Source organism: Urocitellus parryii, chromosome 1 (genome assembly GCF_045843805.1).
Source record: "Urocitellus parryii isolate mUroPar1 chromosome 1, mUroPar1.hap1, whole genome shotgun sequence".
Lineage (NCBI taxonomy): Eukaryota > Metazoa > Chordata > Mammalia > Rodentia > Sciuridae > Urocitellus > Urocitellus parryii.
Window position 1 is genome coordinate 265,069,218 of NC_135531.1, and position 21,683 is coordinate 265,090,900.

At 56.8% G+C, this 21,683-nt stretch overlaps 1 protein-coding gene across 7 annotated transcripts in view; it reads right to left on the bottom strand.

Annotated features, from left to right (window-relative positions):
• Nucleotides 1-21,683, bottom strand: part of Tns1 (tensin 1) — a 179,403-nt gene that overhangs the window by 37,309 nt on the left and 120,411 nt on the right. For all 7 annotated transcript variants that reach the window (XM_077803528.1, XM_077803525.1, XM_077803527.1 and 4 more), the window contains one exon: nt 5,104-6,636. In XM_077803528.1, coding sequence (XP_077659654.1) covers nt 5,104-6,636 — 1,533 coding nt within the window. The remainder of the gene's footprint in view (nt 1-5,103; nt 6,637-21,683) is intronic.

Below are 21,683 nucleotides of genomic sequence, written 5' to 3' on the forward strand. Positions count from 1 at the left end.
GGTCTCGCTTCCCCAGAGGACGGGTGGCCTACTGCTGGCTAGCAAGATACCCACTGGGCCACACCCCCAGCCCTATTTTGTATTTTATTTAGAGACAGGGTCTCACTGCATGGCTCAGTGCCTCACCATTGCTGAGGGTGGCTTTGAACCCACAATCCTCCTGTCTCAGCTTCCTGAGCCCTGGGATAACAGGCGTGGGCCACAGGCCCAGCAGGGGCCAGCCTTGATCCCAGGGATCTCTCCCCACAGGTGAGCTCCCCCTTGCTAGCTTTACCTGGCCCGCATCTGCCGACATCCCCCACATCTCTAAGCTCCAATCTGTCCCCTGAAACTCCTGATTCTTACCACCTGACCATCTCAGATGCTTCATGAGCATCTCACACCCAAGGTGCCCTAGATCACACTCCGGTTCCCTCTGGCCAGCTCTTCTCAAATCTTACCCATCTCAATACCAAGCAGCTCCAAGGTTAGAGTCGTCCTTGACTTTGCTTTTTCTCTCACATCCCACATCTAGTCTATCTGTACCTCTCGCTGGCTGTGCCTCCAAAACACATCTATGATCCAAGCCCAGACTCACACCTCCACAGCTCCCACCCTGATCGAGAGCAGCAGCCTCCTAACGGGCCTCCCTCCTTCCATCCTGGCTATACTGATCCTTTTAGGACAAGTCAGATGACATCACTCTTTGGACCAAATCCTTTTTAAGGCTTCTCACACCATGCAGAGCAAAAACAAAAGTTCTTAGGATCCCCTGCAAGACCAACCATATGCCAGGACCACTCCAGTACCTCTCTGACCTCCTGTTGGTCACTCTGCTCTAGCCACACCAGGAACACTCTGCCTCAGGGCCTTTGAACTTGCTGCCCCATGAGGCACATTCCCTTGTTGCCCCATGGAGCGTCCCCTGACCATGCATATAAAGTGCAACCACCCCCTGCCCTCTCCCCATCACTGTCACTTCACTATTTGATCTCTATGGCACTTGTCAGTCATCAGAAAAATTTTGTATCTACTTGTTCATTTACCCAGTGTCCAACTCTGCCGGAAGGACCAAGGCTTAACCTGTTGTTTGCCACCATTTTCTCAGAGCCTAGACTAGTGAGTAGCACAGATTCAAGCTCCTGCTGAATGAGGGATGGAATGGGCCTTGAACTCAGCCCTGGATTCATACAGAAAAGGGAAAAAATAGGGGAGGGCAGGGTTCTTAATCCAAGCTCTCCAAGTTTGACACCAAGTATTTCCATATATCTTTATCCATTCTTTATAATTTCATGAAGAAGTATCTGAGCTCCTGGCCCAGACTGGACTCCCAGGCCTGTCCCCTCGCACCGCCTCAGAGACGTGATTCCATCAATCTCTTCATTCTTCTCCTCTCTGTTCCTCTCCTTCCTCCCGTCTTCAGCCTCCCCTGCTCCGTCCTTCACCTGAGAGCATTCTCACGACCCCAAGCTCTCCAGAAAGCTCTGATGTCTTGCTGACCTCTTTGGCTGCCCTTCTCTCCCCTTTTATCATGAAACCACTCCAAAGAGTAGTTGGCACGCTGTCTTCACTCCATCCCCACTCACTCCTCGGTCCCTTGCTGTCTGGCTTCTGTCACCAGCACTCCACTAAAACTATGCCTTTGAAAATCACCAGGCCCCCTAACTGGCAAATCCAGGGGCTTAGTCTCTTGCTCCTCCTCCTCCTGGTATCTCCAGTGGACACTGCTCACCTCCCCGCCCCTCCTCCTTGAAACCCTTTACTCTCCTGGCCTTGCGATGACACATTGTCCTGGCTCCTGTCACCACCCTGAGCATCGTTCTCAGACCCCCTTCCTAGCCTCCCTTTCTGCTCATGGCCACTCTAACCTAAGTTCTCTTCCCTCCATGATCGTGACATAGAGATCTCATTCATGCCCAGAGCTCTAACCTCCACCCTTGGGAGGAAGATCCCCAGGTCTGCAGCTCTTCCCACTCGGTCAAGATCCAACTCCATCAGCCATGTGTGGAGGCTCCGCTGACCCCTCAGACCCTGCAGCTTCGTTAACCACGCTAGCCAGCTCACAGGGCGAGGGAACCACGGTGCTTTTCAGCCATCCTCGATCCCCCCAACTGTCAATCAATCTGTGATTGACTGGCCCTACTCCCACTGTGGCCGTGGCACCATCTCTTCTTTTGGATGCCCATGGTCACATCCTAATCTGGTCCCCATTACCAAGGTGACCTAATAAGCTCCCAACCTCTCCCAGGTCAAAATCTCTCCCATTTGCATTCTTCCTGCCCAGTCTCACCAGACGCAGCTTCCTGAACCCCAGCTGTGTGGCACATTCCCCTGCCTAACCACAGGAATGATTTCCCCTGTTGGTAAGTGGTAAACTTCAAGCTCCTGAGGCTGGTATTTAAGACCATCCCGAGACAGACCTCTGGCTGCCTTTCCTGAGTCTCCCTCTAACAGTCTACGAGGCTCTCCACATGTCACTGTTCTTCAAACATTCCCTGTGCCTTCCTATCCTTGCCACGACCTCTCTGTGTCCACTGAGTCCTCAATCACTTTCAAATCCTATCCATCTTGCAAGGTTGTTTAACACCATCCTCCACACAGCTGCTAGTGACCTCTTCTCTCCCACAGAGCTTTCTCCATACCTCTTTTATTATGAATGACCTCATCTTAAAGTTCTAGTTCTCCCCACCACCCCCAGCACTAAACTTGAGACTCCTTAAAGATAAGATCCATATCTGATTTCCAACATGCACTGAAATCTCTACCTCTCGAGGCATCCAATATCAGTCCCATCACAGAATCAGGAATACAAGATACCTCCACTGTACTCCTCGACTCTCTTATTTCTTTTTCTTGTCTTATTGCACTGACTGGGAATCCAATACAATGTTAAATGATAGTAGTGATAATAGACATCCTTACTGGGTCCCATGGCTATAACAGGAATGCTTCCAACATTTCACAAGGAAATGTGGCACGTGCTATAGATTTCTACTGCCTTCTCATTTTCAAGTTAGGAAAATCGTTCTTACAGTCTCTAAGATTTAATCGGAAATCAGACATGAACAGTAGTTGGATCAAAGTGGAATGAACCCAACAGAGTGCTGAGGTATGAAGGACAGCTAAGGTGGGGAGGAAGACCTAGGGGATAAAAGCCAAGAGAAACCAGATCAAGTTCAAGGCCATGAAGAGGTTCTCCCACAGATCTGAGCTTCCTAGTCACTCATGTGAACACTGAAGTCCCAGCTTCCCGCAGCAGAATGCTGAAAGAGCAGGAAGAACTGATGCTGAAAGTCTATCCTCCCTGCCTCCCAGAAAGTCCTACACATAGATCTTACTTGAGGGCCCTTCGGTACCATGAAGGGCTACTAAGGAGATTCTGCACACAGAGCCTGCTGACATAAGAAATTCTGTTCACGACAGGGTATAGACCAAAGAGGCGAATTCAGAGCCCTGGGTACCAGATACAACGACCCTCTCTATCCATCTCACCCCTCCTCCTGAGTCATTTGTGGTTGGTAGACAAGATGGTAATGGGCTTAGGTGAAGGGACCCTCTGCCAACAATGCCCTCCACCAACCCCATGGCTTCGTGAAAGCCAAAACCTGAGAGGCTACAGGATATGGAAGTTGGCAGCCAAGACCGCAGAGGCTGGTTGAGGGGAGACCCACTCTCAGATGGACCTCCCCCCAGGGCTTGAGCAGTATGACTTCCTCTGGACCAAGAAGAAATTCATTCTGTGTCCTCCCCAGAGAAGTCCCCTGGATCCTATTCATCATTAGACCACAGCATCACTATTCTTCAGGCCACCTCAACACTGGGAGGGGAATGGCATCCCCAGGGAATTTGGGTGGCCCCGTTGTCCCTCTCGCCTCAACAAAACTTGGAGGAAATGGGTTGGTTTCAACAGACGAAGCAGCCAGGGAGGTGCCCTTGTGTCACAGCCCAGATGTGGGAGGAAGCAGAAGTCAAGCCCCAAATGGATCACCCATGGAGCATCTCACCCGTAGAGGGTCAGGGACGCTCAATCCTGGGTTTGGTGCTTGGTTAAAGCCACAAAGACCTCCTGCCCCAGCTCTCCAGGGTTTCTGCTCTGCCCTGAAGTACAGCAGCACCCAGGGCACCCAGGGCACCCAGGGCCTGGCCCAACCCAAGAGCCAGCTGGCCTCTGTGAGCTGCTTCCCCATCCCAGGAGGGTGCCTCCCTTCCTCCCTGCAGCTGGCACGGTGACTCAGCTTCCCCAAGTGTAGTGGAGGGCAGAGCCAGCTGCCCAGCCTGCCTTCCCCTCGAGTCTCACCCCCTGTCAGCTGAGGGCTGGGCCCGAGGCCCACCCCACCCCAGTCTCGGGGCCACCCCTGTCCGGCTTTCGCCTCACAACAAAGTCAACTGCGAGGATTCCCCCAGGCCTGGCTGTCCCTGGGAACAGTCATAAGCTGCGGCAGGTGGCTGTGTCCCTCCCAGGGTGGCCTGGACACTGGCTCTTTCTTCCCAGTAGGTTCTCCTGGTTCCCACTCTCTCCTCCCTCTCTAGGTATCTTTCTGGATTTGCTCTGATAGGAAGAGGAGCTGGTCCTAGGCAAGGACTAACGGGAAGCTAACCGGCAAGGGGACCTTGGCCCCTCAAAAAAACAAACCTGAAGGCCCAGATAGAGCCCAAGGGCTTCATCATGGCCTCGGGGAGGGTCTAAGAGGGAAACCGTCCACAGAGACCTCCCTCCTACCCCAAGGACCTGAAGTCTGAGGACAACAAGCACGGCAGGCAGGCTCCTAGTCTCCTCTCCACCTAGAAAGTCTGGACTCCAGCCCTGAGTCACCACCTCCAGGAAGCTCTCCCTGGTTGCCCTAGGTGGGATGTTATGCTTCCCCGAGCTCTGGGGCTCAGTCTCACTTCTGTCCTAGCACACATTGTACTGTTTCGGAATTACCTGTCTGTGCCTGTCCCCTGACAAGGCTGCAGACTCTTTGAGGTGTAGATACAGGAAGGGTGGCTGGGCCCCAGCTCCTGAGAGCCTCCCCAGGCCACAGCAGCACTGCACCTCCCCCAGCAAGGCCCACGGAGACCGGAGGGAAGGGCAGAGGGAGGAAGGAGGGAATGTCCACGTCTGACGGCCCCTGCGGCTCTTACCTGCGATTCGGTGGGCCACCAGCCCTTCCAGGTTCAGTGGCTCCTCCTCTGGGGTTCGGGAGGGCTCTGAGGCCGCTTCCTTTGGTGGGAGCTGAGGCTGAGTGGTGAGGCCAGGGAGAGAGGCTGGGGGCTGCTGAGGCCCTGGGGGGCCATGGGCGGTTGGAAGGAAGGATGAGGAGGCTGGGCTCTTTGGACGGAAACCCTGGTTGGACGCAGCTGGACCGGACTGATAATCGTAAGGTGAGTAAGACCTGCCGGGAGGGGCCAGCTCAGGGGTTCCCAGGGAGTGCCCACCGGGGATGGAGCCAGATCTGGACTGGGTCAGTGGATGCGACTGGCGGGAAGAGCCCGAGAGGGGCTGGGAGGAGAGTGGGGGAGCCCCTGGCCAGGCCCCAGGGACACTCTGGGACTTGTGCAGGGGGGCGGCGGCCGAGACTGGCTCAAGGTCCAGCATGAGCATGTTGAGCGCTTCGATGGACTGCTCAATCTCCTGGTGAGAGGCCGCCCTGGGGAACTCTGGGAGGGCAGAGGCGGGGGGCTCTGCCAGCGGCTGGGGGCTGGGCCTGCCGGTCGCGAGGCTCTCCAACTGGGCTCTTTCCTGCTGGCGAGGAGGTTGGCGAGGCTGCTGCTGCTGCTGCCATGAATTCAGCCCCCTCTGCACGGCCTCCCGGCTGCTGCCCCCGCGGGCTGGAGCTGGGGGCAGCTGGGGCTCGGCATCCGGGAAGGACTGAGAGCGGAACATGCCACTGGGGTCATGGCCATAGTGGGAGGTGGTCACTGCCTGGGGCCAGACCGGGTGGGGCCCCTCCCGCTGGTAGCCAGCTAAGCCCTCCTGCGCCGAGTAGGAGGGTCGCATGGGGGCCACGTGGCCAGCATGGGCGGGCACTGCCCGGCTGGCGTTCTCATAGGGGTAGCCCCCGCCATTGACCAGAGGTTCCTCAGGGTGGGCCTTGTCCAGGCCGTTGGTCAGTGGGGGCAGGGCGTCTGGGTAGCCCCCCTCGCTGGTGTTGGTGATCCCGTCCAGAGAGGACAGCGTGCCCATGCTGCCCACGCTGTGCCCATCCTGGTTGGGCAGCTCATCATCCAGGATGTCTGTCTCCCGCTCAGAGGCCAAGGCCCCACCGTTGACATGGACCTGGGCTGGGACAACGTGGCGGCCCGAGGGAGACCCAGCTGGGCCGGCGGCCAGGCGGGACCTGAGGTGCTGTGCGCGGTACATGGCACCCTGCTTCTCTCGCTCTAGGCCAAAGCCGCTGAGCAGGCGATCCAGCTCCCGCTTCTCCTCGGGACTCAGGGCAGCGGGGGCACCGGAGGCCGCGGAGACAGGCTCATCCGTCTTGTCGGTCTTGGTGGAGGCTGTGGAGTTGCCCGAGTCACTGCTCACGGAGAGCGTGTGCTCCACGTGGTTGGGGGTGGCCGACAGGACAGGACGCGCGGCGTTGACGGCCCCGGTGCTGCCGTTCAGGGAGTCCTTCTTCTTCACCTTGGCGTACAGACTCCCGTCCAGCGGCCCCTGGGTGTGTCCCACCACCTCTGCAAGGACAGAGCAAGGAGACGGCACATGTCACCCGCAGGCAGCTGTTCCCACAAGGAAAAGAGTTAGAGCCCCATCTGGATCCCCGAGTCTCCTCTTGCCACTCAGAGGAGGCACAAAGGAAAGGGACAAAGGACCCTACCACACAGGGCCAGGCAGCAGAGCCTAGGACTGGGCAAGGAGTCCTGAGGGCAAACGCCCACCCAGGCCTGTCGCTGGCTTTTCACCAGCTTCCTGGACACAGAGGCGTGAATTACTCTGGGCCTCAGTGTCCTCGTCTGTGCAACAGGACAATAATAGAATCATGCTGGACCCTATGAGCTGCCACTCTTCATTGAACACAGCAGGCTACACGTTGAAACGAGCCGACATGAGTCGAGCTGAGCCGTGTCGGGTCCGTGGCCAGAGAGGTGTCCATCCTGGGGACCATCCATTCCTGAACGGTGACGGGCACAGCACGACCACCCCCGGCCACTAGCACATCTTGGGGAGTTCCTTGAATTCCTGCTCGGGGTTAGGGGCTGACGCCAGGAGAGGTGGGCTGCGCCTTGAACGCACACGGAGGGGTCAGCCCACCTCTAAGGACAGCCTTGGCCCCGGCAAGTGGGGGAAGAGCCTGCGAGGGCAGTAAGGGCACAGCGCCGGATGCGAGCCCACGGCGGGCGGGGCTGGGGAGAAGAGGCTGAAGACAGAGCTGGGACTCTCTAAGACAAACTCGCCCTCCGGCCTCCGCTGCCAAGTTTGGCTCAATACAAAGAATTTTCTGGAGCCTTTCAGACATGCAACGCCATTCATTCTCCCTAGTGCCACATTTTCTGAAGTCTCTCCCATTTCCTCCCCCAGCACTGTCCCCTGCACACGGACCCTGCCCACCACGACAAGCTCAGCCCACACCATTCAGCCTGCAGGAAAAGGGGCACCAGTCAAGGGCAGGGTGGCAGCAGGCCCACCAGAGGGCCAGCCAGGACCCCTGAGGAGCTGAGCCAAGACGCAGCTGACGTAGCCAGCAGTCCTGTGCCAGAGGGGACCGGCACTCCCTCCGCAGAGTGCGCCATGCGGGGTGCTTGGGCAGGGGCTCAGGGACCAGGGTGGCAGGGGAGACACCTTGGGAATGGATGGAGAACCCAAAGCAGAGGTCTTTGCTGGAGAGAGCTCTCCTTTTGTTTGCAGGCAGCTCTAGGGACCCCCAGAAGCAACACTTTCTCTAAAAGGAAAAAGTGAGCTGTGGGTGGCTCTGGGCCAGGGGGCTGACTCAGGAGCAAGAACCTCCCCCACCCAGAGGAGCTCAGTGATTTCACACCCGGTACAGTCAGCAGCCCCTGCTCCAGACCCGAGGCACACACCCCACGCCCTCACGCAGAGCCCCGCCTTCCGCTGCAATCCAGCCCCCACCCCAGGTAAAACACCCCCTCCCAAGACTGCACCCACCCCAGCCCACACCCAGCAACCACACACTGAACCCGACTCAAGACCCTGAGGCGCACACCAACCAGAAGTCACCAAATCAGAAACACAGGGGCCTGTGCCGGCGAGGGGACCCCCACACCAAGAACCACAGCCAGCACGGCGTGGTGAACAGCAGCTGCGACAGTGTGTGCTCCCCAAGTGCCAACCCTGGTGCCCGGCACCGCACACACCACGGTCTCTAGCCCTGGGGGCAGGTGGTACCGTGGCTGATCCAAAACGACAGATCTGTAGACACAGCACCTGGGGCCAGGGGGCTGCACCTCACAATCAGAGCTAATTTACTTAAAAGACTGTAAAATTTGTGTTAGGCTACATCCACACCCCCCCTTACACACACACACACACACACACACACACACACACACACACAGTAGAATAAACACATAAAAGGCAGGAATACCCCAAAATAAATATTTAAATTTAAAGCCACAAACATTTCAGAAAATACAAACGTTCTTGCCCTGCCCAAGGATCAGCCCTCGGGCCAGAAGTGACAGTCTCTAAAAATAAACCCTTGTACAGAAGCCCACGGCCAAAAACAAGTGATTAGACAACCACAGAACAGGAACATGCTGATCGACACACACACACCACAGCAGCCCAGTGACGTCATCAAGAGCCCGCACAGAGATTGCATGCGAGGAGGCACCCACGGACCCCACACCCGCTGGGGGCTAGATGCGCTGCGGTCCCTGTGCGCTGAGAACCAGCTCTGCCCTCAGTTTTCCCTGAGGCTTTGGGACCTCAGCCAGCAGCCAGTCCCGAGTGATAAGGGGCCACAGTGTTACTGTGGAGGCCCTGGGTCACAGGGCTGGGGCAAGGTCTGAACTGGTGGGAGGCAGCGGGGAGACTGCCTGATGATCCCCACCACCTGATGCTCTGGCCCTTCTGTACCCCTCCTGGGCAGGCCTCATTTTCATCCATTACGAAAATGCCAGCGTTAACCCTGTTCCGCCCCGTGATGGACCCTCACGGGCTACTGTTGTAGCAAAATCAGAAACAATGACTGCTAAACCACTAAGGTGCAGTAAGAAAATCAAAGAGGTATACATTGTTTAATTAAATCCTGTTTGTTAAATGCAAATGAATGTGTTTCCTGCTGTCCTCAAAGAAGGGGCCAGTCGCTGCTGCTGACGGCCCTGTTCGGGCCACAAGGGCCGTGCGCTCCAGGCCAGTCTGCCTAGAACTGAGTGCCCTCCTCTTTGTAATCAAGGGCAGGATCAAGGACACGAGGGCTGCCCAGCCCTGGAGGGCTTTGCAGCGTCCAGTGTGTGGGCACGACCTGTGGAGCAGCTCCCCTCCCCCTGTCGCGGAGATGGAGGTAAGCGCCCCCCACACACACACACAAACTCGTCCCTCCCTCTCCCTGTCCACCACGACCACATTAAGAGCTATTTACTGGACCACAAGAAGCCGGAACTCAAGGCTGGTTTCAATCCATCAAGGCAGGAAGGGCAAAGAGAGAGGCAGACAAGGACAAGGATAAAATCAAGGGGGGAGGAGGGAGAGGGGACCTGCCGGGGCTGGGGAGATGGCTTGAGAGGCCCCCAGAGCTGTCAGGTCCAAGACCCAGCAGCCTCCATGGGAGGACCTGGCCAGGCCAAGTCACCGTAGGTGAGAAGCCCTTGGTCTCAGAGGGATCGAGATGGCATGGAGCTGGGGGGGCTCTGGCTGGCCGGGGTCAGGGTACTGGCACAGGTGGCCAGGGAACCAAATTGAGCAGAAACACAGGCCCAGGCACCCCAGGGTGCAGTGCTCCCAGGCCCCAGCCCCAGCCCCTTGTGCTGGCCACAAGGGCCGTCATCTGTCTCAGGGGCCTTCTCCTCACCATTTCGCTGGGGACCCTGAAAAGCCCACAGTCTCTTCGAGGCTCTCTCGCTTTGTCTGACGTCTCCCTGATCTTCTCAGCAGCAGCTGGAAGCCGGGACCCCACCCCCGACGCTATTTGATGACATTCACCAAGGGGCCCTTATTCCACCTCGGCCCCCATCCAGACGTGCGAGTCATGCTTTTGGAAGGATCTGAGGAAAATCCCCAGCTGACTTGGATGCGGACCTACTCCCTGAGGCTCCCGCCCAGTGGGGCTCTGTGCAGAGGTGTATGTGGTGCTGGATGGACTATGCTGGCCAATACGCAGGGACGTCCACACGTACCCGCCTCATCGACTTAAAAAAGGACCAAAAAAAAAAAAATGGGGGTGGGGTGCCAAGGCTATTTGGTTTCAGAGTGGCTATTTTCTAATTTGGATGTTCTTAAGAATCTCCTCCAGGGATTGTCAAAAATGTAGATTCGGGGTCATTGGAGGCCAAGGTGGGGCCACAAGTCAGCATTTTAAAGAGGCCTCCTGGGGTTCAGGCACACAGGTGGACGGTACCTTGGGAAACCCAGACACAGGTGAGCGGCACTCCAGACACGGAGTGAAGCCCCTCCCACTTCCTAGCAGGAAGGGTTTCCTGTAGGTACATGTCCCAACAGATGGCCATCTGGGAAGCCTAAAAGGTGGCCATCGGGTTGACTGAGAGAAAGGGATTCCATGAGGAGGGCTCCACCAGGAGAGACCCTCCCTGGCCCTCCAGCAGGCCTGCTTTGAATGGGGATGATTTATGGAGGGTTTCAGGGTGGGGCCCTTGTTGGTAAAAAGCCCTTTGGGTCCATATTCAGCAAATAACAATTCATTAAAAGACATTACCCAGAGCAGCAGTGACCAGCCACCATGGAAGAAAATCAATGCGTGGCCAAGAGGAAGAGGCTCTGTGCCCTCCCTGGGCACAGGCAATTGGGGGCAGGCTGGGTCCTCAGCAGGCGTAGGGAATCAAAGGCCACGTAGACCCGGGAGATGGGTGAACTTTATCGAGAAGTGGGGGTTGGCTGAGAGGCGGGCAGGACAGCAAGTTCTGGACATGCGACCCCTTTAGCCTCAGACTACCCCGGCCATGGGGGAGGCAGGGACGAGGGAGCCGTAGGATGGGGCTGGGTCCCAGGGAGGCCAGAAGGGCTGTGGTTCTGAAGCAGAGTCAGAGAAGAAGGGTGTCCTTCCATCACACCCCTGCAGCCAGACACACCCACTGCTCAGAAAGATGGCCCCAGTCCTAATGGCCCAGTCAGCCCATGGCAGCCACTTAACTGCTCCGAGGCTGGCCTCAGAGCCGCCAGGTGAAGAGGTTGGCTGCTTCCTTGCAGGTCTGCTGAGTGCTGGGGTCCAGCAGCTACACCCCTGGGCAAGGCCAGGCATATCCAAGCTCTCGGCATGCTTCCTCTCTCCATCTTCCGCCCTCCATCTTCAACAGCCCTCACCGTCCACAGGGTACAGCCACCCCGGCCAGATATGCCAGGCCTTTCATCACCAGGTCCTGCCTGCCTTCTGAAGGTCCACTCTCAATACCCCCAACACCTCCACTCCATTCACTAAACTCTTTACACATTCTGCCCTGTGTCTCTGCACATGCTGTGCCCACTCTTAAAATGCCCCTCCCTCCTCATCTTGCCCCTGAGACTCCCAAACTCCTGAGAAAACCCCTTCCCCCTCCTTCCGACTCAGTCCCAATCCCTTTCCTACTGACCTCCAAACTCAAGCTCTGCCGTGTTCCCACAGCCCCTGGTGTCACCTCTCCTCTGACACCCACTGCATGTCTGTCTGTCTTCCAGAGGCCGAGTGCTCCTCGAGGAAGAACCTTTGTTTTTCTCTCTCTCTCTCTCTAGGGCCTGGTTCCCAGTGGATGCCATTCACAATGTGGTCTATGTGAATGGAGCCTCTTGGAGTTCAATGCTAATTTACATGGCGGTATAGGGACGGCCCTACAGAGTGCAGAGCCTGGCACGTACTATAAATGCTTCTTACATTACATTAAGTAGCCCCCAAAAGCTGTCAGTCACTGAGACAGTCTTCCCCATTGCAACTCAGTGGAAAATCAGGGGTTCTAGGAGGACTCCAAGCTACTCCTAAAGGGATAAGAAAAGAGAGATACTGCAGCCAACATGTCTGAGAGGGCGGTATTCCTCATATTCTACAGTGGAGGCCCTTGCAAATTGGCTGAGCCAGACCCTATCCCACGGCATTCCCCATGGGCCTCCCCATCACATTCCATGTCAGGGGACATTAACTTTCCTAAGTTACCCTTTTGGGGCATCTGACAAAGTCCTAGAATAATCTTTTCTAACACACACATACATTTTGCACACCATTTAGGGAGTTAATGGACACTTCTAATTCTATAGAAGTTAAGATGTACTCATCTAAAAGTAAGGGTACAGTTTCTGGGGTCCCTCTCTGTCACCCAGGACATCTGTGAAGGAGACCACGCTCTGTCCAGAGTGAGAACACACAGGACAGAAGCCTTCAGGCTGGGGGCCCTGAGAAGCATCCGGTCCAGAGAACCCCAACAGGTTTTCCCTGGCTTGGTGTCAATACCAGGAGGTAACGTGCACCAAGAGGACCAGAGAGCACTGTCCATGGCCCCAGCAAGACCTGCGTGCCTCCTGAGACATCCTGGCATGGGCAGCAGGGGTGTCCAGGGATCTATCTGTGATGGTCCTTGGCCTCTAGCTGGGCCCACTTCCTGTCCCATGCCAGCCAGCAGGAGACTGAGGCAGCCCCTTATCACCACCATTTGCAGAGAATTCTAGAACTTTCTAAAAGGAATGAGCTTCTTTGGGAGCTCCAGAGATCAGCAGAATTGGAGGCTGAAGGGAAATTCCCAAGCCACTGAAGGGGACCCACACAGAGGATATACAGCCTCTGAGACAGGAAGGTGGCAGGAGGCAGGTGCCACCCAGGGGACCCAGGCTCATGCAGGGAGGAGGCCATTGACACATGACAGGTGGGAGACAGGCAGTCCAGGCGTGGCCAGACAGACACCTGTCCTCCCTACTTAACAGCACACTTTGGAAGGGACCCACGGCATGTCCAGAGAGTGGACAGAAGAGAACAAGATTCTCCTCAGAGCTGCTGTCAATCTTTTCACAGGTGGTTCCGTCCCTGTGCAAGTGACCTCACCAGTGTCACCCATAAGCCAACCTCTGGATCCAGGGAAGACGGGCTAAATGAGCTTCTCTTGGCCATGTCCCCATCCTTAGTTTCAGCCAAGAAAGAAAGAAGGAGCAGGGAATAGGGAGGGCTGGTGTCTGAATGACCCCAGCCTGCATTCACCCAGACCCCTGCCCACCCATGGTGCCTCTCCCTGGGCCTCAGGCCCTCAGGACAGCAGAGGGACCTCAGAGGGGCTCCCAGGGCATCTAAAAAGTCTTGGAGCTTTTAAACAGAAGGGCCTTAGGGGCCAATCCATCCCCTAAACACTCGCCATTTTACAGGCTGACAGTGAAGCTCGACAGGCTCAGGACCCCCAAGGTCACCCAGCAAGGAAGTGCCCAACAGACTGCCGTGCTCCTGCCCCTAACGGGGCGTCAAGGTGAAAATGGCTGGAAGAGCAGGGGCAGGAAGGGAGGGTGGAAGACGGACCCTCTGGACAGGACCGATGGGACTTCAGCCCAGTGATGTGACAGATGTGTTCCCAGAACCCCTCAGGAAGGACTCGAGGCACTATTCCCAGACACCATCGGACTTGGTTCACCCGGCGCCCTCCAGAGACAGGGCACAGGGGCACAAGACCTGATCTTGACGGTGACCTTTATTTCCCTGGTGACGCGAGGGAGCAGGACCAGGAGGGTCAGGAACCTGCCCTGGTCACACGCCAGCCCAGGCCTGCAGAACCAATGCCAGCTCAGGTCAGCCTCCTGACTCTGGCCTGGCCTGCAGCGCCCAGCCCGGGGCGATCGCCCGAGCCCGGGGCACCGCTCCCCACCCTCGCCCGTCCGGGCACCAGATAGCGCAGGCACACTCGGGAGGGTAAAAATAGCTCCCAAGCCCACAACAACCCCAGCCCTTCTCTGCCAGGCCAGGAACCTGGCATTCAGAGAGCCCTGGCCAGGGGGACAGTGGAGCTGCCAGGGCCCTGCCGGCAGAGCCGGGAAGAAAGGCGTGAATGGGAGCCCCACGGGAGGACGGTCGTGAACTCTCAGCACTGGGCGCCCCAAATCTCCAGCCACAGAAAGAGGGGCATCCTGAATAATGTCTCACCGGGCCAGCCACACTTCCACCACGTCCCTCCGCCTGCCCCCTTCTCACCCAAGGGGGACCTCTGTCCCAGAACACCACCCTCCCCACCCAGCTCCCCTGCCACCAGACGACAGTGGCTCTTACCTGTCTCAGGAAGCAACTCCAGAAAGGGACAGCAAGGTCCCCCACATCCACATTCAAAGGCACCCAGAGGCCACAGCCCTGCCCAACCTCACACCCTTCCCAGGTCGGGTGGAGGCACACCAGGGCCCCCAGGCACAGAGGCGACCCCACCCTGTCCCAGCAGAAAGCCTCCCAGGACACACACAGGCGACACAGCTATCCAGGACAGAGAGGGAGGAAGGCGAGAACGGCCGGCCCGATGCGCTCCTGGTGCCTGAAGTTTCAAATCATGCCTACATGGCTGCAGCTGCGAGTGCGTGGGTCCCGCTCAGGCTCCCTGGGACTGTCCTGTCGGGTGGGAGGAGTCAGCGGCGCCCGCAGCCTGCCCCGGTGCAGCACACACTCACACGCACACACCCTCCGCTCTGGAGCGGAGCGCGCTCTCCCCCTCTCGGCTCCTCGGCCTCACTCTGGCTTGTAGGAAGCCAGTGGGATAAAACTCTGTCTGTAATTTCAGCCAGCTGCGCCCCTAGGGCTCCACTTATCATCCTGCAGCTATGTAGTGCTTGAATGACATCACAGTGGCTTCGGGAGCCTCCAGCCGGCAGGGAGAAGTGTCCAGCCCAGCCCTGCTCCAGCCCAGCCCAGCCCAGCCCCAGCCCCAAACCCGGAGACAAGTGGGAGCCAGACCCCAGAAGCAAACGGAGGCTGAGCCCGGTGTAGACGGGCCAGGCTGCGAGGGCCAGAGAGAAGGGAACACTCCTAGGAGGGTATTGAGATTTATTTTCCCAAATATTCCACATTTTTTCCCATTCTCAGCAAATGGAAGGCGGGACAGATGACAACAACTTTCCAGCTGCTGAACAATAAGGTGGAAATCTCTGTCCCCCCTTCCCCTCCCGCTCTCCCCACAACAGGGCCGAGACTGGAGGCAGGACACTTCCTTGGCTTGGGAGAGGAAAAACACCAAAAGTAAAACCTACGAGCCCCCTGTGCTTCCCCCGGGGGAGCTGAGTGTCACCGGCAGGCCTCAGGAACGGGGTCAGGAGGCCAAAGCAGAGTTCTCGGAGAAGAGCTTTGAATTTGAGCCCAGTGACCTTGACACTTGGGGACACCTAGCCCTGGGGTGCCAGTAAGCATCTCCAGGTCACCTGAGAAGCCCAGTTGATTGGCTGCTCCCCATCTGTGGCAACTGAATGGTGACCCCAATGCAGCAGCTGCCCTGAGTTCCCACTGTGATCCCAGGGTGCCCTGAAAAGTGCCAGGAATGTCCAGCTGATAGACAGCAGGACACCAAATCCCAACCCTTACTTGCAGGTTGTTGGAAGCTTATTTGGATCTAGTCAACTCTCCCAATCCATTTCCAAGAGTTGGCAGGAGGTGGCCTGGGGTCTGCAGCAAGACCCCAGTGAGCCTCAGTGACGGTGTGCCCTTGCAGGGGGACCCCAATTAGCCTGTGACTCCAAAGTGCTTCTGCAGCCCAGGGTTGCACCCACAGCACCCTGGTGCCCACAGTTTCATGACCAGGAGTGGCACTGAGGCTCAGGAGGGAGAGCCAGCCAGGCACAGGCCCCCTGTCTCCCCAGCTTGCTGGCCTGAGCTCCAGGGACCAGACACCTTGTCCTTTGAACTTCCCCTCCCCCACTGCCAGCATCACTCTCTGGCTGCTGCTTCTCAGGTAAAAGGGAAAAATAAGGGAAAGAACAAAAATGTTCCCCAGGCCCTGTACGAGGACACTGGCTGCCATATCGTCACTGACAAGATGGCCGGGGGAGGGGACAACCCAGTGCCAAAGACCTCATTGGGGTTTTGCTGCTGTTGTTTTTGCCCTGCTACAGATGGAACCAAGGACCTCGCTCATGCTAGGCCACACCCTTCCACTGAAGCCCTCCAAATTTAAATAATTGGGAGGTGGGGGAGGCAAGAAAAGGGTCCACAATGCCTCAGGCTCCAAACTGGGGAAGAAGACGATTTGGATGAATTATTGTAATGATCCCCTTACCTCCCTAGAGCCTTCTAGAACTAAACAACAAAGTACAGGCTCTCGAAAGGGTTAAGATCCCAGTCCACCAGCCTGTCCTGTCCCCACCCAGCCTCATCCACAACACTGCTAGCCTAGCTCTCATTTGCATACAATCTTCATATTTACTTGCCCATCTGTATGCCATCTGTACTATTCTATAAATTTTTAAAAAATATTTATCTTAAACTAGCTCTAAGCATCAAGATCCATGAAATCACAGATTTGGTGTACAAAGTACATTCATTTTTTTCTAATATGCACTCACACAGATACACCTAGAATCAGTTCGTATATAATAAGCAGCCTGACCCACATACCCTCCCTTAAAAACCCCATGATACAAAGGCTCCTGCAAATGGTGACCACTGGTCCCCACCACCATCCAGGTACCCGCTGCCCTGGAAGCTCCGGTAGGGTTTCATAAAAGCCCTGATCCCCGGCCCTACCCTAGACCTACAGAGACTGAAATTTCAGAGGCGGTGCCTGGGAGTCTGAATTTTAAAACTCTCCCCAGCTGGGCATTCTCCACAGCCAAGTTTGGCAAACACTGGTCTTAGCTGAACCTAAATACTTCCAGTTGTGGGATATTACTATCTCTCAAAAAGAGCCCATCTCATCTTTTGGTGGCTGGAGAAAAAAACATCTCCATGCCCCATATTCTACAGTAAACTGGCCTTAAGGTGCTCTTGGGGGTGGCTCAGAACAAGCCAGATCTCTCCCCAATGAGCATCCTTCAACTGAACATGGTGGGTGCCACCCTCTTGAACACCCCAGGCCCCAGGCCTCAGACATCTAGTATAGCCCCCAGCGGTTCTTGATTACTCTGAACAAAGTACAGAACCCACCCGCAGCCCCTGTGAGGAACACGACAGGCCCACCACCTCCCACTATCTAGAAACCATGCCTCTGCTAACACAGCCTCCGATTATGCCCAGCCCTTACCACTCAGGCCAGCTCAGCACCAGCCAGGAACTCGGGGACCGAGAACGTGGCTCCTCTATCATAGCACTGCTCAAGGTTTAGGACACATCATTTGACCTGCTCTTTCTCTGCTGAATCACCATGGCATTGGGCTGGTGTGGTGGCTCAGTGGTAGAGCACTCACCTAGTATGTGTGAGGCCCTGGGTTCGATTTTCAGCACCACATATAAATAAATAAAATAAACGTCTTGTGTCAACCTACAACTAAAAAATATTAAACAAACAAACAAACATGGCATCAAATGTCCAGCAAAGCAGAGAGTCTTAGGAAAGGGCCAAGACTCCAACCATGTGACGTCGGATCTGTCTCTTGTGCCTCCAGAGCACCCCCTTACTCCCTGAGCCAGCCCTGAGCAGGGCAGTTTCATAACACGAGTTCTCAAGGCAGCGGGGTGAACCTGGAGACCTTCTGGGACCTCCTCAGGCACCCAGGATTCGTTGAGATCCCAGATCTGCTACTGCCAGGGAAGCCAGTCCAGGCCACTTCCTAGAACTCGACATCCTGGGCTCCTCCAGCCCAACCCCAGCCCAGCCCTATTCCGTCCATCAACTCTGGGAGGGAGAGTTGCCCATCGCCACAAATGGTCAGTGCCGGAGCCAAAACTGTTACCCAGGGCCCTGGGCTCCCGAAGGGAAGTCCTCCCCACTGCCAGATCTGGGCCGGGCACCCCGAGAAGGACGACTGGGAGGGTATCAGGAGCCCCGGCACCTAAGAACCACACAGCTCCAGGTCCGGCCGGGCAAAGGAGAATAGCCCTGAAAGGCAACTCCACCCACAGGTCAAGCAAACTCCCCACCCCCTCCAGGAGGCCCTTCCAGCCGGCGGGCCTAAAGCTGAGGACGCACACGGAGGGTCTCTCCAGGAAGGAGAGGGGTCCAGCCTCATCGGTCAGCCGCTTGGGAGGCTGAGCCCCTTCCTGCGACGTCCTTTCCCATCATGGGCAGATACAGACCATCTGCCCAGGCCAGGGTCTTCCTCTGGTTCGTAAGGAACAAAATGGCCAGGTGTCTGGGTTTCCAAGGAGCCCCAGGTTAGACCAGGAGCAGGAAGCAGGTCATGGAAGAGCCACTTCACCACCTGAAGTGGGGAGAGGGGACAGCAGCAGAGATAAGAGGGTGGAGGGGGACGGTGGTCTTCAGCCAGTCGATATGTCCCCAAGAGACAGGTGGCCATGTCTGGAGGCATTCTGGGCTGGTGCATCTGAAACAAATACTCGTGACAACTAGCTGGAAGAGGCCGGGAGTGCTGGTCACCCACCTGCAGTGCACAGGACAGCCCCCTACAACAAACAATTACAGGGTCCCAAAGGCCCCGAAGCCCTGAGCTACAGGGGGGGAGAAGGGGTTGGCCTGGGAGACCCTCAGACTCTTCGTCCTGGATTTCAATCCCCACTGGCCACGAACTTCTTGCTTGACCTTGGGCAAGTGATCTCCTCTTCCTGGGTCTCCGTTTCCAAAGTCGTGACAGGAGAGAGGAGAAGGAGAAAAGCTTTGAATTCTAAAACTTCTGGTTCTAAGGAGAGCCACCAGGGAGAAGAGGCATGGTCAGACTGTGCCCTCCCCAGAGGGGGCCCTGTCAATGTATCAAAGGTCCAGGGAGGAAGGAAGGAAGGGCCGTTGCCTGGGCGGGCCCAGCGCCGTGTGTGTGTAATGGAAATGTGCTCCCAGAGTCCCCCGGGACCTCCGCCCCTCCTCCAGCCCAGGGGACATGAAGAACCAGAGCTCAGGGCTGAGGGACACGGCAGGCTGCAAGCACCCCCCGGGGCCCCTGCCTTCCAGGGTCCCACATGCCCTCACCCAGAAAGGCAGGGGTCAGGGCCGGGCTCAAGAGCGTGTTCCCCAGGAGCGGGACAGAAACCTGGTTGACAGGAAGGGAACTGTCAACTCCCAGGCAGATGTCCCAGTTGGACCAGGGCAGGGGTATATCCAGTCACCACCATCTGGCCTCTCCTCATCCCCACTGCTCAAGGGACACAGGTGACATCTCAGCAGCATCCTCACTTGTGGAGTTGGAGGGAGAATGGGGAGAGGGCTGTGGGGCTTGGGGACCAAGAAAGAGCAAATGGAAGGAGGCCAACAAGTTATCAGCTCTGCCCTTCAGGGCTTGCCCCTGAGAAGGCACCTGAGGCTTCCCCAACAGGACGGTGACAAGGAGATGAGGAAGCCCAGAGTTAGAGCTTGGAGGTGCCAACAGGCAGGAAGCAACGGAGGCCGTTAGCAAGATCACCTGCCCAAACCCAGGTGAGCGCCGGCCCCACCAGTCAGCCCGGGGAATCGGCTGCCTTCGCTCTGAGGATGGAGGGGCTCCAAGCTGCCTCCGGGCAGGTTCACCATTCACACACAATTCCCACTGGGGGACAATCTCCAATCCTGACCCCAAACAGGCCCACTCTCCCCAGCCACCCACATCCATCCAAACTGGCAGGGCAGTGTGGTCAGGACCACTCCCATCCCAACAGATGGCCTGTGCAGTGGGCTGGGGTCCGTGTGGCTCTATGTGTGATCGGAGGGAACGTGCAGGGGGTCTCCACGGTTCCTTGCAGGAGAGGGCACAGTGGTGGTCAGGGTGGTCAGCTTCCCATCTCCAATAGATCCATGCAGGGACAGCTAGAAGGGACCCTCCCTGACCACCAAGGCCACCCACCCTTGGAGCACAGCACTGAGTGGGAGCCAGGGGCCAGGGTACCAGCTCTGGGCGTCTGCCTCCTGGGATCCAGGAGGAGCGTCCATGTTCTCAGAGGCTCTCAAGCCCTGTTCAGACAGCAGGGGCGGGGAGGAGGAAGGCCCTGAGGCGCTCTGAGCTTTCATATCAAAATCTGACCTCACCGGCCTTGGCAAGGGGAAGGACGGACACCAAAGGGTGCGATGCCACTAACAGTCCTTTCTAAAAGCAATCAAAGCAATCAAGGCGGACGGGCATTGACTGTAGAAAGATGTGAAGGCAGGGTGGTCAGAGCTGCCCCCGCCCAGCTCTGCGCTGCTCCCAGACCACAGGGAGAAAGGGCTGGGGGATGGACGCACCAGGCCTGGCCCTGCATCCTGGAGAGAGCAGGAGGGGAGGGCAGTCCACAGATTTGCTGTCCAACACAGGAGGCTCAAGTCCCTGTGGGAGTCTTGTGGGTACAAAGAATGTGTGGACCAAACAAACAAACAAACAAACAAATAAATAAAGGAGGCGCAGAGAAAAGGGAGTTTAGGGCAAGGTATCAGAAAATGCAGGGCTTTGTCGGAACCCTCTAGGCGGTGCCTCCAGCCGTGGTCACTCTTCCCACCCAGACAGATTCTCCTCAACTTGCTACCCATTCCTGTTTCTCCAGTCCCAGAAGACAAGAGAGTTCTCTTGGCTGTCAGATCTCCATCCCTCCTACTGCAGCGGAAACCCAGTCTCCAACTCTGCCTGCACGTCTCTAACCATCTGCTGGATAATAAACGGGCCTAGAGAAAGTGGAATCTGGCAGCAAGAGCAGCAGACTGGGAATCGAGGGGCCAGAGTCCTCAGGGATGCACCTGCATGAGCCTCAGTTTACTCGTCTGTGAAAGGGGAAAGTAACCCAGATGGTCCTGGTGGTACTGCCTACCTCTCAACGCCCAGGGACCCACGGCAGACAGTTGCTCAGCCAGGCACTGTTCAGACCCCACAGGTCTGCTTCTCCTGTCCTCCTTGCTCCTGTCTGGGTGGCGCGAGGCCCCGGATGCATCCAATGCTATTTCTGCAGCAGCCAGGGAGCCCCTGGGGTTGGACAGGAACGGTGGTGACTTACAGGAAGTCTGTAAATACACAGCAGCCTGCAGAGGTCCCCAGGGCCATGTAGGGCAATAGAGGCTGATTTATTTTCATCAGTGTAAGGCTGATACTCAATCCCTGAGCAGGCTGACCCTGCAGACGGCAGACACTCCCCAGCGAGAGCAGAATTAGCCAGCCCCCAGACTGCGGGCCTCGCCTCTGGGACTGGTGATGGGAGGCAGAAGAGAGAAGGCTGGGATCAGCCAGCTCAGCCTCTGTGGCTCTAGTTCCCACTGACCTGGCCTCTCTCCATTCTGCCACTGGTCTGTAAGGGTCTCTAGGATGCAGAGCTGGACAGGCAGGCTTCCCATCTTAACTCAGTTCCTCCTCCCAGGTCTCTCAAATACAATGTTGCACGAGGCAGGAAGGTAGAGTTCCTGGGGCCTCAAGCCATGGTGAAGACATGGTGAGAAGTGCCATGTTGAGAAATAGGGGCACCGAATACAGGCTCTGTCCCCACCTGGCTGTGCAAACATTGATGGGTAACTTAACCTCTCTACACTTATTTCTCCATCTCTGAAATAGGAATAAGACTAAGCTCACGGAGAGGCATGAGGAGTTAAGGAAATTCTGGATGCATTACAACAGCTCACATAGGGAGGCTATGCATAAGATA